The sequence below is a fragment of the Phlebotomus argentipes genome, unplaced genomic scaffold (assembly GCF_947086385.1).
Source record: "Phlebotomus argentipes unplaced genomic scaffold, Phlebotomus argentipes genome assembly contig_15, whole genome shotgun sequence".
Taxonomy (NCBI): Eukaryota; Metazoa; Arthropoda; class Insecta; order Diptera; family Psychodidae; genus Phlebotomus; species Phlebotomus argentipes.
In genome coordinates this window covers 6665257-6682696 of record NW_026776181.1, presented here as the reverse complement: position 1 = coordinate 6682696, position 17440 = coordinate 6665257, and the positions used below count along the sequence as shown (strand labels likewise).

At 39.3% G+C, this 17440-nt stretch overlaps 2 protein-coding genes across 2 annotated transcripts in view; one reads left to right on the top strand and one right to left on the bottom strand.

The window, feature by feature from the left end:
- Nucleotides 1-810: 810 nt before the first annotated feature.
- On the bottom strand, nt 811-8805 carry LOC132263539 (vitamin K epoxide reductase complex subunit 1). Its single transcript, XM_059763344.1, has 4 exons — nt 8645-8805; nt 4862-5155; nt 3686-3795; nt 811-2134 (listed from the first exon to the last, which is right to left on the bottom strand). Exons 2-4 carry the CDS (start codon nt 5038-5040, stop codon nt 1902-1904), a joined length of 522 nt encoding a protein of 173 aa, XP_059619327.1. The 5' UTR covers nt 5041-5155; nt 8645-8805; the 3' UTR covers nt 811-1901.
- Nucleotides 8806-9869: 1064 nt separating this feature from the next.
- The window catches only part of LOC132262394 (autism susceptibility gene 2 protein homolog), a 120933-nt gene continuing 113362 nt past the window's right edge, over nt 9870-17440 (top strand). The window contains exon 1 of the mRNA XM_059761666.1: nt 9870-10939. Within this exon, the coding sequence (XP_059617649.1) occupies nt 10679-10939 (261 nt within the window). The 5' untranslated portion in view covers nt 9870-10678. The remainder of the gene's footprint in view (nt 10940-17440) is intronic.

The following is a 17440-nucleotide window of genomic DNA, read 5'->3' as shown; positions in this document are numbered from 1 at the left end:
TGCCAACGAAAATATGAATTGGAATTAAATATATAAAACGTCGATGAGTGGCGTTGTGTGTATTACCCGCGGACATGTGCGGAGATTGAGACAGGCCGATTCGGCCGTCTCTCTCCGCCAACTGCTAAACAGGTAATTCGTGTCACCTGTGTGTGGAGCGACGGAGCCACACAGGTAAGCCTTGATTGCCATATATTTCCATCAATATCCGACCATCGCACCAGCGAATATTGTGGCAAATTTCTGACACAATTTTCCAATAGCATCAACACTCATATCGCTGCCGATGTAATACCATCTCAGCACACCGAAAACAACTCATTCAACTTTTAAGCCTCCACGTGGGTCGCTCGGAAACGCAGTGAGTCAGAAGAGTGTGTCGATTTTAAGCAGTTATTTGGTAGTTTGCACGAATCAAATGTGAATTCTAAGAAAGAAAAAAACTTAGAGAATAATTGTGAAATATTGTACAGATGATTAGTATATTTTTTGTACAGATATTAAATATTTGCTAAAAGAAAAGAACAGAATAATGAATAATGATGTCTTTTTATCGCGAAATTACTTTTTATCCTAATTATTAAGTGGTGTTTTAATGATTTTGGTAAATTTCACGATTTTCTCACTATTTTAATACTGTTTTAGCGAGAATAGCAAGGACTGTTTTTCCTTATTTCCAGTGAATTTCACATATTTATTTCTTCACTCTGCTTTATTCGCATCTGTAAACCAAAACTATAGTGCCAGAAAGCTGCACTGGTTTTCCAATCGACCAGCTCGCCGTCCACAAATTGCGGGGGTTCCATGGAAATTCTCTTTCTCTGGGTATTGAGCGAGCCAGCAAAGAACGTGGGCCGCAGTGACAGAGACGAGTGTCGGCGTTACGTGAGACAAAAAGCATCTGTGATCTTCCAATATGACTGTTGGGCCGAATGTACATAAGGAAAGGCCGCCGAATGAGCAAATTTGGTCAACGCAGAGACGTCAAGTTAAACTTGATTTCGTATGCAGGGAATTTTCACATGATCAACAACAACACAAAGACTCTTTAGGGAGAAAGTTAAATGCAGTAAATTTTTTTTCCACACAAAAACCAAACATTTCTCAACACCTTTATTCCCCACCCCAGTAGGAAAAAAACACAGCATAAGATATAACATAAAAAGTATTTTTTCTCGGGTTGAAAAGTCACCCATTAAAATATACAAGTAAAGTGATTGAGCTTTTTTCACGGAATGTGATTTTCACCAGAAATGCCAGGAGAGAAAAAAAAGAGTGTTTAAGCATATTCCGCTCTTTCTTCCCTCTCTCTCTCTCTCCCGAGAGACTAATTTACACAATTACCGAACGACACAAGTTCTGCCCGAGTGTGGCCAAGAGAGAGACACAAGCAAAGTCAGTGAGGGAAAAAAGAGAAATATTTCTTTGGACAGAAAATAAATATCATTTCCACCCACTCCCAACTTTTTGTGCCATTTGTCCAAATACAAGATTTACATGACAGTCGTAAAAAAGCAGCGAATGTGTGTGGATTGAAAAATATCTCCATAATGCAAAATGTGATGATTATTTGCACAAAGATATAACCACACATCGAGCATCAACATTTTTAGCTCTTTATATTAATACTAGAGTCAATATTTGTCTCTCGTCCCCACCAAACATTTCAAATAAGTGTACATAGCGCCAATACACACAGCTGAAAAGCTCTCTGTTGGACCACTTTAAGAGCTTTCATATGTTTAATTGATTAATTTATGCAAATAATTGTGGAGTATAGAGATTGTCTCAATACACAGAGAGCAACATGATAAATTACCACACAGAGGCTCGCCTTCTCAGGCAATATTAAATGCTTCAGTTATATTTTTCCCACGATATACCTAAGATAACATCACGCCTCACTTTGTCTTATCATCGCCCATTTTTTGTGTCGCCTCAATCGCCACGAGGGCGCGATATCGCCGCACAGCCAGATACAAATTGATCCCATTGACAACATATGTTGACACGCAGACAATACAAAAGTCCTCCAGGACAAAGTACAGCAAATACGCCAAGTAGAGTGAGAGCAGGTTGGAGACAATGCACAGATAAATCTGCACTCGCGCCACCTTCGAATCATTCACAAAGCCTGCAAGTATTCAAGAAGAAAAAGACACAAGCACAAACTCTATATTTTCCATCCGAGTCAACTCTTATTTTCTGCAAAATTACAAATACCTTCGCAACGAGATCTCGCACGATTCACAATGCAGATAAGCCATGCGAGAGATGCAAAAGAACAACAACAACAACAGTAAAACTGCAACACACAGCATTGAGGGGATAAAAGAAAAACCAGATGACCTTAAGACGATATGAAAACCATTAGAAAAAGATTATTTCCACGGAAACCACGTCAGAATCTCTGCCTGGCAGAGCAATTTAATAGCTCGAGCACGAGAAGAGATGCAGATGAAATGTTTGCGCGTATGACTGGACGAGATGAATAAAGTGAGAAACGACAGAGAAAATACTCGAGAGTTGACGTGAAATGTGACTACAGAAGAGCTTTCAGCAGAAATCACCTCACATTTATTATAAAATTCTTCTACCAACGAGATAATGAAAGCGAAGATAGCGGAACAGTAAAAGTTCTTTTGCTCCATTATCGCGTCTCAAGGAAATTGCGAAGAGGAAAAGATTTTCTAAATATCTCACAGATGATCTCAGATTTATTGATGCACAGTGAAATCTCAACCAGAATAGCAAATTGATTGGCAATACTTTGATTTTATTCCTGCGATAATCGATGTTTCTGGCAGTTTTGTTCTGCATTAACTTTTTATCAAGCTTTGCGAGCATTTTATTAATCACACACTTGAATTTATTATCGCAAATTCGTGATCCCCAAAAACTCACTAATAAATCTTGAAAGCCAAAATCTCTTTCAATTGGCATGCATTCAAAAATGCATGCATAAAACCACTAATAAACCGAGATTTTCATGCTCATGCAAATGGAAAGCGTTTTATATATTGTGCAACATCCAAAATATGCCTCTAAAATCCCAATTTATGCCAAAGAGTGAAAAGTCATTGGGGCGTCGTAATTAAATTAAAAGGGCCTTTGTGTGCCTCCAAAAGCCATGTCAATAATGTCATTTGTCATTTTCTCTTTTATGTGAATATTTTTTTTCGCCCGAAAAAGTGAAAATACACATTTCGGTGCGCTGGAACTAAATCAAATTTGAGTAGTGAACAAAGGGTTTGTCCGAAAGGCTTATATGGAAAAAAATGGAAATGCAATTAAGCACAATTAAATTGGAAATATATTGATTTTGTATGCTGACATCAAACGCTCAATATATGTAATATTTTACCCAATTGTGGACAAAATACAGTCTAAAGTGAAATTATAGCAGTTTGGTAAACAAGCGACATTAATTCTGAGCAAACACGACACGCAATAGAGAATTTCATAAATTTGCAAAGTGGGAATATTTTAAGAAATTAGCTCAATTAATCACAGTGGAAAGATACTAATCCACGAGGAGAATGACAAATTCCATTAATAACACACAGAGCGATAGAGCTACACCTTCCACAGCAGTTGAAAGGCAAAGCAATGAGATATTCTCCTGTGGCGGCAAAGCGTGAGACTCTCGGTGCAATTATTAAATACCTTGTACAGAATTACTCACAGAGAAGGGCAATGAGTGCGTAGAAAAAGATGCCGAAGAGGCCATTTGGCTGATTGAAGATTGACTCCTCGCCGAGAAGATGGTGAACAATGCCGAAGCCTTTGCCATATCTGTCGACGAGGAAGAAGAAGAGGTCATAAATAAATGTGTGACGCTCTGGCATGTGAAATTACAATTAATTATATCAATACAATTATCTATCAGTCGAACAGGAAAGTGACAATCAATGTGGAGAACACATTCTCAATAGAATATGTATAATATATCGCGACGGGTACCTCGAAAAGAAGCAAAAGTTAAAATCGCTTAACTCACTCTTATCGTTTATTAAATTAATAATATTGGTCAATTCCAATTATTTTCTTTAACTCTTAGATGATTTCATTGGTTATTTATCGAAATATTAACTAAATTTATGGACGAACTCATGATATTGAGTACAAAAAGTCGTTTTTCTATCCAAAAATATATAAGACGTCAATTCTCTTAAGACGACTTTTGATAGTTTTCGAGGCAACCGTCGATATTGTAATGCGAGCATGATTTATCCAATTGAAAACGCACACAGATGGCAAAGAGAATGTCCATTCTCTCTTCCGGCAAAAAAAATTGGCAAAGAAAAGAGCCAGCTTTCTGGAATTGAATTGAGAAAATGTTAATGGGGAGCTTTTGAATGGCACAGAGAGTTCATAAAAGAGCTACAAATATTTTATGGACTGGCGAGAGAGAGCGATACTTTTGCACAACAGATAAAGGAGCTCCACAATGTAGCAGACTTACGCTGAATTAATTCATTATCTGATGATAGAATGAGCGAGAGCAGATGGAATAATTATTATCGGAGGATTTAATAGGAAACACAAACACGAAGGCAGTAAATTAATAATGGGGAATGAGAAGCGTAAAAAACATCATCCTTGCGATACATCAATATTCTGATTGTTTTTCTTTTTCCTTTTCCATTTACAACATTTTCAATTTCCTTATACTCTAGAGCGCACTTTGCCTTCTGAGTTATGTGCGGAATAAATTGAGTTCCATGATTGAAAATATGCACAACTTGTGTGACTTTATCAGTTGCAATTATCTCATGAATTTTTATTTAAATTAATCTCACTTTCCACTCGCTTTCATGCCAATAAAATTAAGTAATTCGATCAAGACCATAAAACTCACTGCGACGAGAAGACTTTGGTGCAACTGATCCCTTCATTTAAATCACAAAGGGCCTCGTAGTCATTGTCCAACTCCAGCTGAATCTCCACGTGCGTAGTGTAGATGGAGAGAAGCAGTCCAATCAGCGACGACACGACCATCGACGAGGCGAACTGGCACTTGCATTCAGGCACGGACATGGCTAAATCACTCTTGCTCCTCGCCACTTTTCCAGAATCCGGTGCGGGGGTGGAATTGGCGACAATTTGAGCGCCGCCGAGGGAGGAAAAGTGGGAAGACCTCCAACTTGTGCGACTGTGTGGAAAGAAATGAAGAGGAGAGATAAGTTGACTTTCTCAGGGATGCTTCAATCTCTCTTCACGTTCACAATAGATTTTCTCCATCCTCCCACACACACCGTAATTTTCCACCCCTTTTCACTTTGCTACACTCTCTGCACAGTGTGTCCAGGCACTGATGTTTAGATTCGACGGCTTCCTCGAAAGGTATCAAAAGTCGACTTTTGATCATGAAAAAATCTGATCATTGCAGTTATAAATCCTATGAATTATAAACAAAATGCACAGAAAAATGTGAAATGGAAAAAAAGCACAAAGAAGACTATCAAAAACCGACTTTTTGTACTTAATATCGTGAGTTTATTCATCAATTTTTGCTAGTTTTCGACGCACCCGTCGAGATCGGAAAAGAATCTATCAAGTCCCGCCCATTCAGAAGCCCCACCCCCTTTGCTATTGCATGCCAAACTCATTAAATTCTTTTCACTAAACACACAATATTTTCCAGGAATACAAAACCATAAATACTTTACCCACTGAACGGGTAAATTAGATTCCCGCTTGCAGCACATTCCGAGCACAGTGTTTCATCAGTGCTTCAGGTCGTTTCGGCGGGGATGGGAAAGAGTGGGTGAGGTGGAAATTAATTTCCTCCCGCACTTAATGACAAACATCCACTCTCCTGTGACGCTGGCGTGTGATGTGATGCACAATGACGTTGGAAGGATAGTCATCAGGTTGGAAAAATCAATGAATTGATCACGATTATTGTGAATTGATCGGCGCGCATGATAATGAAATTGTTACACTCCGCTCTGTGTTTTGGGGTGGGTGTTTATTGGATCATTGCCTCAGAGAACCCTCCATGAATGCCACACTTTATCCCTCACCCTCTCCATCGCAACTACGGCACGCCAGATATATTTAATCTAGCGAGAGAGCAAGTGTACAGAGATCATTTGTGGCATTTCGCCCTTTGTATCTGAAGGTGGTGTCCTACTTGTCTGGCAACAGTATCAGCAACAGCATAAAGTACAATATTCAGTCGCGCGAGAGCAAATAGAAAAGGAGCAACAGACGTCTTAAAGTTGCTCTTTCTCATCTCAATCTTCGCCACATTCTCATCAAATCAACCTCCCTCGGAATCGCAGTCTCTTGCCAAAGAGAGTTGATGGAAATTTTATCTAGATGATGCAGAGATTATTTCTAATTGAACAATTAGTTCGTCTCCCGTCTTCAATCTCCTTTTGCGTCTTTCGCAAGACTTTTTCTCCACTCTTAATTAGTCACTTTTTGCGCTCAATGAGGTGAAAAACATGACTGCACTAGATAAAGCACAGGAGTGGAGTAAGATTAGCCAATAAAAAGGGCAGAAAGTTAACTTTTGGACTCCCAACAGGAATGCGCATTGAAAATCCCCATCAAACAGCGTTGTTAATTGCCCAGATATCGATCGGTAATCAAAGTGATGTTCAACTGTAACGCAAATAACCACTCACTTATCTCTTCAACTATGCCTAAACTAATTAATTTCCCCTTTTCTCAACTTCACTCCCATCAAGACAGCCTCTTTATCACCACATCTTATCTCACATCTATGGCAAAACATATCAACTCGGCGGCCCAGAGCGAATCCACAAATTTCTCTTACCCATTGTAATAAAGCGCTGTTGACACTAACATCACACTGTCTAAGTGGATACATAAATTTTATGTACTGTAGCGCCGTTACATTATTTACACTAGCGCTGTGGGTGAAATTTTTCTCGCAAGATCAACCATCGAGGGTGAAAAGTGACGATGAGATTTTCATGCTTTGCAAATTTTCCCTCCGGCGCACAAATCAAAACTAAATTCGTGCCGCGCACTTTTGCCTATCCTCAGGCGGTATATCATTTTTTTTTTCAAATACACAACGCTCAACACCTTTTCCACGCAAATCTCTTCTCGCGCCCTCAAACGCGCACAAGCACCCGTCAATTAATCCCTCAATTATTGCCACAAAGTGTTACTTTAAAATTCACGCCGACTTGCAATTACCGAGGATGAAATTCCCATCGCGGCGCTTGTGTTGGTCTCGCAAAATGGTAATGAGGCTGACACGGAGGAACTTCTTGACGGATGTCTGTATTAAGCATTAAGTAAAAGCAAGCGTGTCGTCACGAATTATTCTTCGCACAGTAAACGCAAAGTGCCTTTTTCTTCCATTTCTCCGGGGAAAGCATTGATTGAGAGCAGATTTTTTTTTTTAAGAAAGAAAAAACACAGAATTTTTCAGGAAAGCAAGTTGAGAATTTTGCGCTAATATTGGTGCAAAAATTGCCGAATTTACCTCAAACTGCTTCTAATAATTAATTAAAGTGCTAATATTACTCTGTAAAAATTATTTTAATTCATTTTATCCCAACAAATTTTCAAAAAATCTAATTTTCATACATTAAATGTACTTTTCTTGATGGTGATTAGTTGAAAAAAAAAAGCCAAATATCCTCATTTATTTAAAATATTCTCAGCACTTGAATTTTTTTTTAAATTTCAGTCCCACAAGATGCAAATTTTAATTTTTTTGCTATTAGAATAGATCAAATACTTAATAGAAATTAATACAATGTAAAACTTTGATAAATCGACTTTTCATGGTTTTCGATTCACTCGCCGAAGTGGAAATACTTTTTCGGAAATTTGTGCTCAGATGATTCATAGTAATCTTAGAGGGATCACTTCTTAAAAAACCCATTTTTTCATGAATTTTTGTACGAAAACTCTACTCGGAATAAACCAAAGATCAGTGAAATAATTTACTGTTGAGAAATAATTTTATCTAAGGTCCCCTGGATGATGTCTTACAAGACGGAGTCTCAGTGAAGTGAAGGCTTATCGTGAATTTGTGCTTTAAGCCTTCAATGCGATAAGGCGCCGTCCATTGAGCAAAAGGTTTATCAACAATTGCAGCTTATTTGCGCGTCGCTTTCAGCCAGAACCCACGTTTGGGGACCCCTTCGGGGCTCATTAATAACTTTCCCTCAGCGTAAAGGTAAATATTTCCTCGTAACTGCGGAAAATTGCGTGGATCAATTGGCTGCGGTGATTTTCCATGCGGCGCCCCGCGGAGCCCATTTTCCAAAGGGAGTGTGAGGTCACATTTGAGGAATTTTCATGCCTCATCACGCCTCAGATTTCTATCGGCGCTGACGGCCACAGTGCGATCCTGACCAAATTAATGGCAATTTGCGGGCGGCGAAAAGGTCTTTTGCCTTGAACGCGCGGCATTTCCAGGTGGGCGCAGAAAAAGAGTGGATCCGGGATCGCCGGATGGGCTTTCTGTTCTATGCGACCCGAAGAGCCACCATGGGTGGGAATTTGCCTTCCATGTGTGACTTTTTGCCGAAGGGATGCACAGAGAGAGGGTATAAATTTGGGGTGGAAAAATGACGAAAAGGGAGGGAGACAGATGGTGAGTTTGTCTCTGCGCATGGCGCAAATTTAAAATTCAGTGTTTGATTACCTTGTCGGCGATTGCAGTGTCCTCTCGCCTGGGCTGATGTCGCGAAAAATGCCCGCGACACGGTGGGAAATGAGCTAAATAGGCAGCAAATCGGCGCGATATGGAGCGGTGAAAATATAAACACTGCGATGGTCAGAAAAACAATACATATGACATCACTAGACTGCAGGCGGGTTTTCCGTGCGAATCTGCAGATTTGCCGGCAGATTCCCGCGTGGCAACACCATTTCTTTGTCCTCCGCGGAACTCTGCAGTCACCAGTGCAAAAAATGCGAAAACATTGAATTTTCCTCTTCAGCATTTGGGCGAATTCTCACGGCGGAAGGGCCCATGGGGTGGGCTGACGTGGCGCAGGGGCGTCGTGGAAAAATACTCCGGGCCATAGACAGGCGATGCTGGGTGAGGAAATGCATTTGAAAGGTGGTGACGCCCGAAAATGATTGGTGATTTCTAGCGGTCTGCGCGGCCGTGGCGGAGTGTGGCAGCACTGTCGCAAAGTAGTATAGTGGTAAATTGTAGAGGCGATATGCCATAAGCAATGTCCGTCATTTTCTCATCGAAAATGCGCTATTTCCCGACGTAAAATCACGCGTGTGACGTTGTGCAGTGTTGCAAAGTGTTGTTGCGTACCCGTGGCAGTCGTGAGTGGTGCGAAAGTCACGCACGCGGTGGAGTTTCAGTCGGAAAATCGGGTGCTCCGTGACGGGACTGGTGTAGCGCATCGCCGTGTAAATTATCATGTGTGACTGTGTGTGACTTTTTTTGGGGGGTGAAACGTGGACAGTGAGCGCCCCAAGGGAGCCAAGCCGTGCCCATGAGGCACCCAGCCATCGCCCATAGTGGCCCCGAGACGCCAGCCCGGCGCAAAAGTGATGCGAAAAAGTTATTTTTCTAATCATCACCGTCTAATTCCACATAGCAGCCATTAGTGGGCGCTAGTGTGTTATTGTATTGACTCGAATTCCACACACACACGCGCGTCGCTGAACGTCAAGAATTTTCTCACGTGTGAGTGTTGGTGATCCTATTTTGACGGATTGTTGGAAAATTATTTTATTGTTTTGATCCGTTTACCATTTGGGCGATATTTATAACGCCTGGGAGGACTTTTCGTGCGCCACGCGAGGCGGTGTCGAGGCGTCCAGGAAATGACCGGACAGTCCTGCTGTCCTCCTTGGAGCGCCCCCGCGGGACAAGTGGCCACCCTGAAGACTCGCCTCCTGGCAGTGTGTGTCACGCTAAGTGGTGAAAAGTGACTCTGGCTGAGCCTCAAGAGGGTCACACACCAACAGTTTTTCCGCCTCTTCGTGTGAGTAACCTCTTGAGAAAAAGTTTGAGCCACTCTTGGTTGGAGTGAAGAAAGTCGTGAGGCTTCTGTGACTCAGTGTGTCGCGAAATTGACGGTCTTTCTCTCAGTGTGTGTCAATGGACTCACGAATCCTGTAGAGTCCTTGGAACTCATCTGTGCGCGGTGATGAGATATTGAGATGCAGCGGCGTCAAATTATCCACTTAATCAATTAATTACGCGTTTAATTAGGAAATCTGTGTGCTATTTGTGTTGACTCTCGCGGAGAGTGAGGAGATTCTCGGAAAAAGAGAATCACAGCGTCAACAAATCGTCAACATAAATACGGGTTTGCGGAGAAGTGCGAGAGTGAGTGAGAGGGACGAGCGAGTTGGAGGAAAAATCGGGGTGTAGATCGTTGATTGGCAGTGCTAGATCTAGTGCTAGATCTGTGCTAGGTCGTCTGTGTGGAAGTGTGAGCCGAGAAGTCGCTGCGTCCGCCAGGCGAGAGGAGAGAAAGGAATACCTGTGTGAGATTCCAATAGGGTTTTGGAAGTTGTGTGGGCAAACTACAAAGGTATATTGCCCTGGAGTGTGTGGCGAAGAACCAGCGCGAGAGAGAGAGAGAGTGAAGTGCGTGTGATGGTCAATGAGGCAACAATTGGAGTAAAAAGTGGTGTTTGGCAGTGATATATAATATTGTCAAGCTGTGGCCCGAGATAAATTCAGTTATTATGTGGCTGGGAAATGATGGAAATTGATGTGAAACAGAGAAATCAGCGAATACGAAGACGGGTGAGGGCTCAACGCATGCAGGCTGAGAGAGACCGAGACGTCGTCGATGGGGGCGACCCCGATAGTGCTGAGGAGGAGCAAATTGCAGCACGTGAGAAGCCGGCGAGGCCCCCATTGCGACGGAAGAAACCAAAGGAACCAGCTCCACTCCTTGAGGAAGACATCATTGATGGTTTTGCCATCTTGGCTTTCAAGTCCTACGAAGATTTAGAGGTGAGTTGATCTTCCAATCTCCCCTTGCTGACAACCCACGAAGTCATGGGGCGGCGAGATTGCGCCGGAAATGAGGGAGGATCTTTTAATTTGTGTATAGGAGAAAAATGGGAAGTTAATGAGATGCCAAAGAAAGAGACGAGCAATTGCGATGCAATCTTGGATCAAAGATGGGTTAAAATGAGGACGAAAAGGGTGGGAAAATGGGTGGAAAAGCGCAGTATTTAGAGAGAAAGAGATATAATTCAAATGTGATGCTCTAGGATATATTTGCAATTTGTCGGGATTCTGCCATTCTCTTCCTCAATACGCCGCCACACAGAGATCAGAAAGGTGAAATGAAAATACAGTGAAGTCCACGAAAAATGCAATCACGTCTCCCAGGGCTTCTTTCAATGCAATAAAGGGAAAGAGAGAGAGAGAATGAGAGAAACTTGTTTAGCGTGCGCCTCAGAGACAAAAGGAGCGTTTTATCACCCATTGATTATTTTATTGAGACACTTAAGATTAAAGAGAATTTTATGATTATGGCCAAGAGTGGAGGTGCAAGAGGTCGTGTCGCTGTAAAAATTGCGGCTCCCTCATTTTAGCGTGTCAATTGAATTCTGCACTTGAATTGCGCGGTTGCAAAGTAGGGATTTTAGATATTTCTTTGAAATTTCGATATCAATTCAAAGTCTTTCAGACCATTTCTCGTATTCAATAGACAGTCAATATTCCCCTTTTTGTTTATTTTACGGACCCAGAGAAGAATTGAAGCTCTATTTTAACAAAATGATCTAAGAAATGTCCATTTTCGAGGTCAATTTGGCATAAAAAGCTGTTGTAAACGTAACTTCTAAAAGTTTCGTTGATTCTAACACAAAATAGGCCCTAAAAGATCACTAACTAATATCAAAGACGAACGTTGTGTTATAGAAATACGCGCTCGATGTGGTGTTTGTGTCCTTTATAAAATCGAACAAAAAGAAGGATTTTTGGTTATATTTATTTCATTCAAATTCAGGATTTTTCTAAACTATTTCTACTGTTTTGTTCCTCTTGGATCCCATTATTTCTTCAGCCACTTTACTTCACTTCTGGCGGAGTTTTGTGTGAGGAAAAGATGATGGGAGTTGTTGAATAGGGTAAATTTATATTCAATTTCATGAGATTTCATCTAGAATAGATTCATCAGTTTTTTTCTGCGTTCAAGCAAGAACGAATGATGGGAAGAGGAAGAGGGGAGGATATTCATTTCAGTCACAATAAATAACAACAATCAATAGATAATTTAATTTGCTTTTGTGGACGGAGAGAGAGAGAGAGAGAGAAAAAAATGTGGCACAGAGCGATGTGGTATTATTTTTCATTGGGTTAAATGAGACGAAACTGTGTAGGAAGCTTCTCAAATTACTTGTGATTTTTATGTGTATGTATAAAATTTAAAACCACAATAACATAGTAAATTGCTCAATAATTAACAAGTTGCGAATGAAAGATTGGTATTGATTACATATTCATAAGTGTTTCTGCGATACAATGTGTGATATTTTGTGCTGTTGAAGTAATTTGCGAATATTCGCGACTTGTGGCGGTGTTTCGGCGGTCGGGAACTGTTTTGCAATCTGATGAGATGTTGAAGGAAGAACAGAAGGAACAATGGAGGGTGAAAAAAATAAGCGTACACAGAAATTTGAGGGAGAGAAAAAATGATGAGGAGAGAGATAGAGGGAGAGAAAGAGTGTGTAAAGAAGGGCTGTCACAGCTGCTTCTCTTACCTTTGTGTGCGCCAAGGAGGGAAAAAAAAAGAATCTGTTTAAGAAAAAAATTCTGTAGTGTTTTTTGAGGTTTTCTGATGCAATGAATTGACCTCGGTTCCAATTCACCACTCTTGTAAGTTGATTTTCTTCCATGTCTTTTCTCCACAGTCTTCAAGCTGATTCTCTTTTCGGGGAAAAGATGAGGAATTGTACTATATTCAGCTCACATATATGTATATTTTCCTTTCATTCCTTATATTTGTGTACTCTCTTCATACCTCTTGAATTTATTGTTGATGTTTTTCTCTCTCCTCACTCTTCGTGTGCCATTGAGAAGTGGATACAGAGTTGAGAGAAGGAAGAAGTGTGCGGTGAAAAAAGTTGAGAAAAAGCACGACATATTTAAGTGTTGAATGGGCGAGAGCAAGAGGTTAAGGTGAAAAGAAGTTGAATGGAGTTGCTTTGCTGCTCAGCATCGGGTGAAATTGTGTACAAAATTCTCTAAAGTGCATGGAAAAGCTTTAAAGCTCTTGTCAAGTTTCTCATGGCTTTTTCCTATAATCCTCTGTCGACTTTGTGGTGGTTTTCTTTCTGTGTCAAATAGTTCTGGAGATATTTTACCAAATGGCATTGCATCAAACCTATTAAAAAAAAATGTGTTTATATGCTTAGTGGATTTTCGCAGGTATTTAAGAGGAAAGTGAGCAACGACAATCAATTGTGATGTCTTCAACTTTTCCTACTGTAAAACGCAGTGTCTGTTATTGAATTTGTCCAAAATTCCCACTCTAAAGGCAATCAATATCAATCACTGAGTCACTTTTATTGATTCCTCAATGGCTTTTTTCGGCCAATTCGCATTGGGAATCGGTCACAGTTGAGTAGAGAAATATTTGTTGGGAAAACTTCAAGTGGAATTGACAAGAATCCAAGGCAATTTGACCTCCCCCTTTTTCTTATCTCCTTGTTAAACACGTCCTTGCCATTTTCCAATTCGCTCCGGAGGAAATTAAATGGTCTGTGGGCAAAGAGCCAAAAACAGATTTTTTATATTCTCAGCCATACTTCCCATCCCCACCCATTTCACCCTTCTGTACATCTTTATTGTCGTGTGGAGAAGACATCAACAACAGGATGGCGTAGTAAACTATTTTATGTGTAACGCTAAATACTCCTTTTCGCATCTCACCTTCGCATCTTGTTCTTTTCTCTCTACGACACTTGAGAATGACTTTTTCCCGTAGTTTGTGTTTTTTGGGGAACTCAAAACTTTCCCATCTTTTCCTGTGCAATCACTGAAAATTCAGCCCGGATGGTGTTAATGAATGTCACAAAACTTTTTACGACGATGCATCTTGTGAATAATTCAATTTTAACAATATAAATATGAATAAAATATTGTGCAAAAATATGGGGAGAATTAAATTTGACTTCATTATGCAATCATTCCATGTCCGACGGGTGAATCGTAAACTATGAAAAGTGGACTAATTTATCTTTAAAAATGGCTAAAAAAAATTGCAATCATTCGTTTAAAATGATCTCTTGATTTTCCTAAAATGTTCTTGGACTGTAGAGTATAAAAAGATGATTTTTTAGTAATTTTTATTGGATTAAACGTACTGAAAGACTATTAAAATCTACTTTGAAAAGTATTATTTGCTGTTTTTCAAAGAACTTGCAATATTTCAGTAAATTTTTTTTAATAAATACCAATAAAAGCAACTGAAAAAATCCAGAAAATAATTATAACAGAGCAATATTAGCACTCTAATGGTCGATCGGAGGGTGTTTTGAGGGTTTTAATGTAAATTTAGCAAATTTCGCAGCGATATTAACGCAAAATATTGAACTCGCTCTGATGAAAATGGAGATTTTAACTTTTCATAGTTTTGGATTAACCCGTCGATGTGAATATATGATAATAATGGAATGGCATTATTTAATGTGTATTAAATAAATTTCACTGTATTTTACTAATTGATAATGCCATTGTGCAAAGGTCATTTCAATTTGTGCAATAATGTATTAATGAAGTTTAATGATTGATTTCCATCAAAGTAAAACCACAAATCATATATCCCATTGCTCGTAGTTATTAATTAGTTTGCTATGAAGTTTATATTCTTGCTTTCAATGTTATTTTGAGAGAAATTTATATGGCATGAAAGAGTCATATTGATTTCACTGACAATATGACATATGAATGTGTGTAAAAGAAAGTGGGAAAAAATGATAATTATGGAATTTGTCAAATATTTTATTTGCGTGTTTCACACAGAGGAAAATCAATGGGACAAAATTCTCAAGCAGAAATTAATTAGTGCTTGGTGTTCAATTTGCTAATAGATTTTAAAAACACATTAATATTTATGTGCTGAAATGTTAGGCGTGAAGAGAGGCTCCCGTTTCACATGCTGCCCGATGAATTCTTCTCTGTTTTGTATGGAATGCGAAGTATTCTCGTGAAGAGCATAAATCACAGTGACGCCTAAAAATTAAGTTATATATGTGTGAAAGTTGAGAATTGTGTGGAGAAAGAGAGATAGAGTCCTTAAATTAATTTTCTCACCCATTTTTCCCACCCTTCAGTTCATCCCACTTTCTCTCCGCTTTTTTTCCTACCGCCAATTACCTCATTCGGTGAAGTTTTCTGCGGGAAAATGCTTGAAAACATTACGTGATTCATTTCTGCACAATGAGTGGCGAATGCAATATATATCCCTGCTTATGGCGCCGCCCTTTGGTGTGCGGCGGGCGGTGAAAAGGCAGAATAAATAAACGGACATAGTTCAAAGGTGAAAATTACACTTCCTGGCGTTGGCACATTTCATCATTGCTGTGTGTTTAAGCGTATTTTTAGTTGAAATGCCGCTGGTGTGATGTGATATGGCACAAGAGGTGAACTTGATGTGGGAATATTGTACATTATATGATGAGGAATGATCGATTTATAATTATTTTGGTATTAATTAAATATCCAATGCTCGCAACTTCCGATCAATTCATTTTCCACATCAATCTTCACTCATCAAAAATTTACTATATATACTTATTCTCATGCAAATTTGATATGGAGGAAAAACACATTTTTTCTCTGCTTCTTTGTTACATAACAGACTTGAATATGTTTACATATGAACAGTAGCGAACATTAGTTGAGGACACCTACGAAATTTTGGCAAAATTCTACATAACTTTGATATTTTTGTGTGCTACAATCGCTACAATTCTAGGTTTTCTGATTAAGTACAATAAATCACTGTTTTTTTGGGCGTTATAATAAAAAATTGACTTCAAATCATACTTTCTAAGGAGCAATTTGATGACATTTTCACGACTTCTTACTTGTTCTTGAACGATCAACTTAAACTCCTATTTTATACTTCACAAAAAAGCCTGTGAATAAGATTTCGACCACGGTTGTGCCGATGAAATGCAGCAAAAGCGTTAAATGGAAGCTGAAAACACACAAAAAGCAAGTTGACAAGTGCAAATCAGGGCATATTGTGATGTAAATGTCTGCTAGACATTCCAAACTCATGATTTTATGCGGTTATCCGAGCCAATTTTATGGTTACAGCATAGATTTTGAGTAAAATAGGCAAAAAGAACTGAAATATCTGTGAAAGGTCATAAGATTCTGATCATTTTTATCTTTTATATCTCGAAAAATGACAAAAATATTGAATTTTTAACACAAAAAGGGAAATTGACCAAAATTTCTCAGGTGTCCAAAACAAATTTTCGCTGGTGTATGTATTATTTTGACACGCGGGAAAAGTGAAAGAGAGAGAAAGAAAAAAGCTTGTGAGGATATTAATGTGAATTTAAGGCCATAAAATGTGATGCGGTGTCAAGAAAGAATATTTCTGCGAAATTGTTATCATTATTTAGGCATTCATAAAGTCTCGCGCGGAACACATTGTTGGGGGTGGAATTTGAGAATTTTTAACTTCCCTCAGTCGAGCAATGAGCATAAATGCGATGGTGAAATAGCGCCTGGCCATTGGTGATGGAGCAAATTTAATCTGTTCCCGAAATCCCTCAATTTGCCCCTCTGGCCAACCCCAAAACTATTCGCTCTGCATAGTTCACTGGCTGTGTTTGTGTGCGCAACAACTCTGTCATTCACTTGCGGTCTTTCCCTCCCTTTTCTGGCATTTGTCCTCAATTTCAGCCACTACATATTGTGCATCAGATGGCATTTGGGGTTGGGCAATCATAATGTCATCATATTTACACACAAAATACGCGATATTCATTGACTATGAGTTGAGGGTGGGTTTCGGGGGGCGGAAGATATCAGAGAAAATGCTGTTTTCTATTGAGATTAAATGTTTTGATATATTTGGGTGTCGCTTTTCGTTGAGGGGGGGAAAAGTTTCCATGTGCGCATATATTTTTCGGTGCTGGAATTGAGGAGAATAAATTGTATAATTTACCAATTTATATTTATTGAAGTTTTGTAAGTTTCCAATAAATAAAGTCGTAAATTGAGAGAGAGAGAGAAAATCTATAGAAGACATTTTATATTATGGTTTGTAATTCATTTTTATTCTTAAATTATTAAAGTATAATTTGAATTTTAAATATAAATTTTTGTGTGTTGCTTTGTTAGCTTGAATTTTTCAACACATCCAACCGCGTTTGAATAATTAGGTTAATTCTACATTTCATATTCAATATCGATGGTCTTTCCAAAGGTGGCTCAATTACCTTTCATCCCATAATTGCTAGTTTGGCGTACAATAGAAAG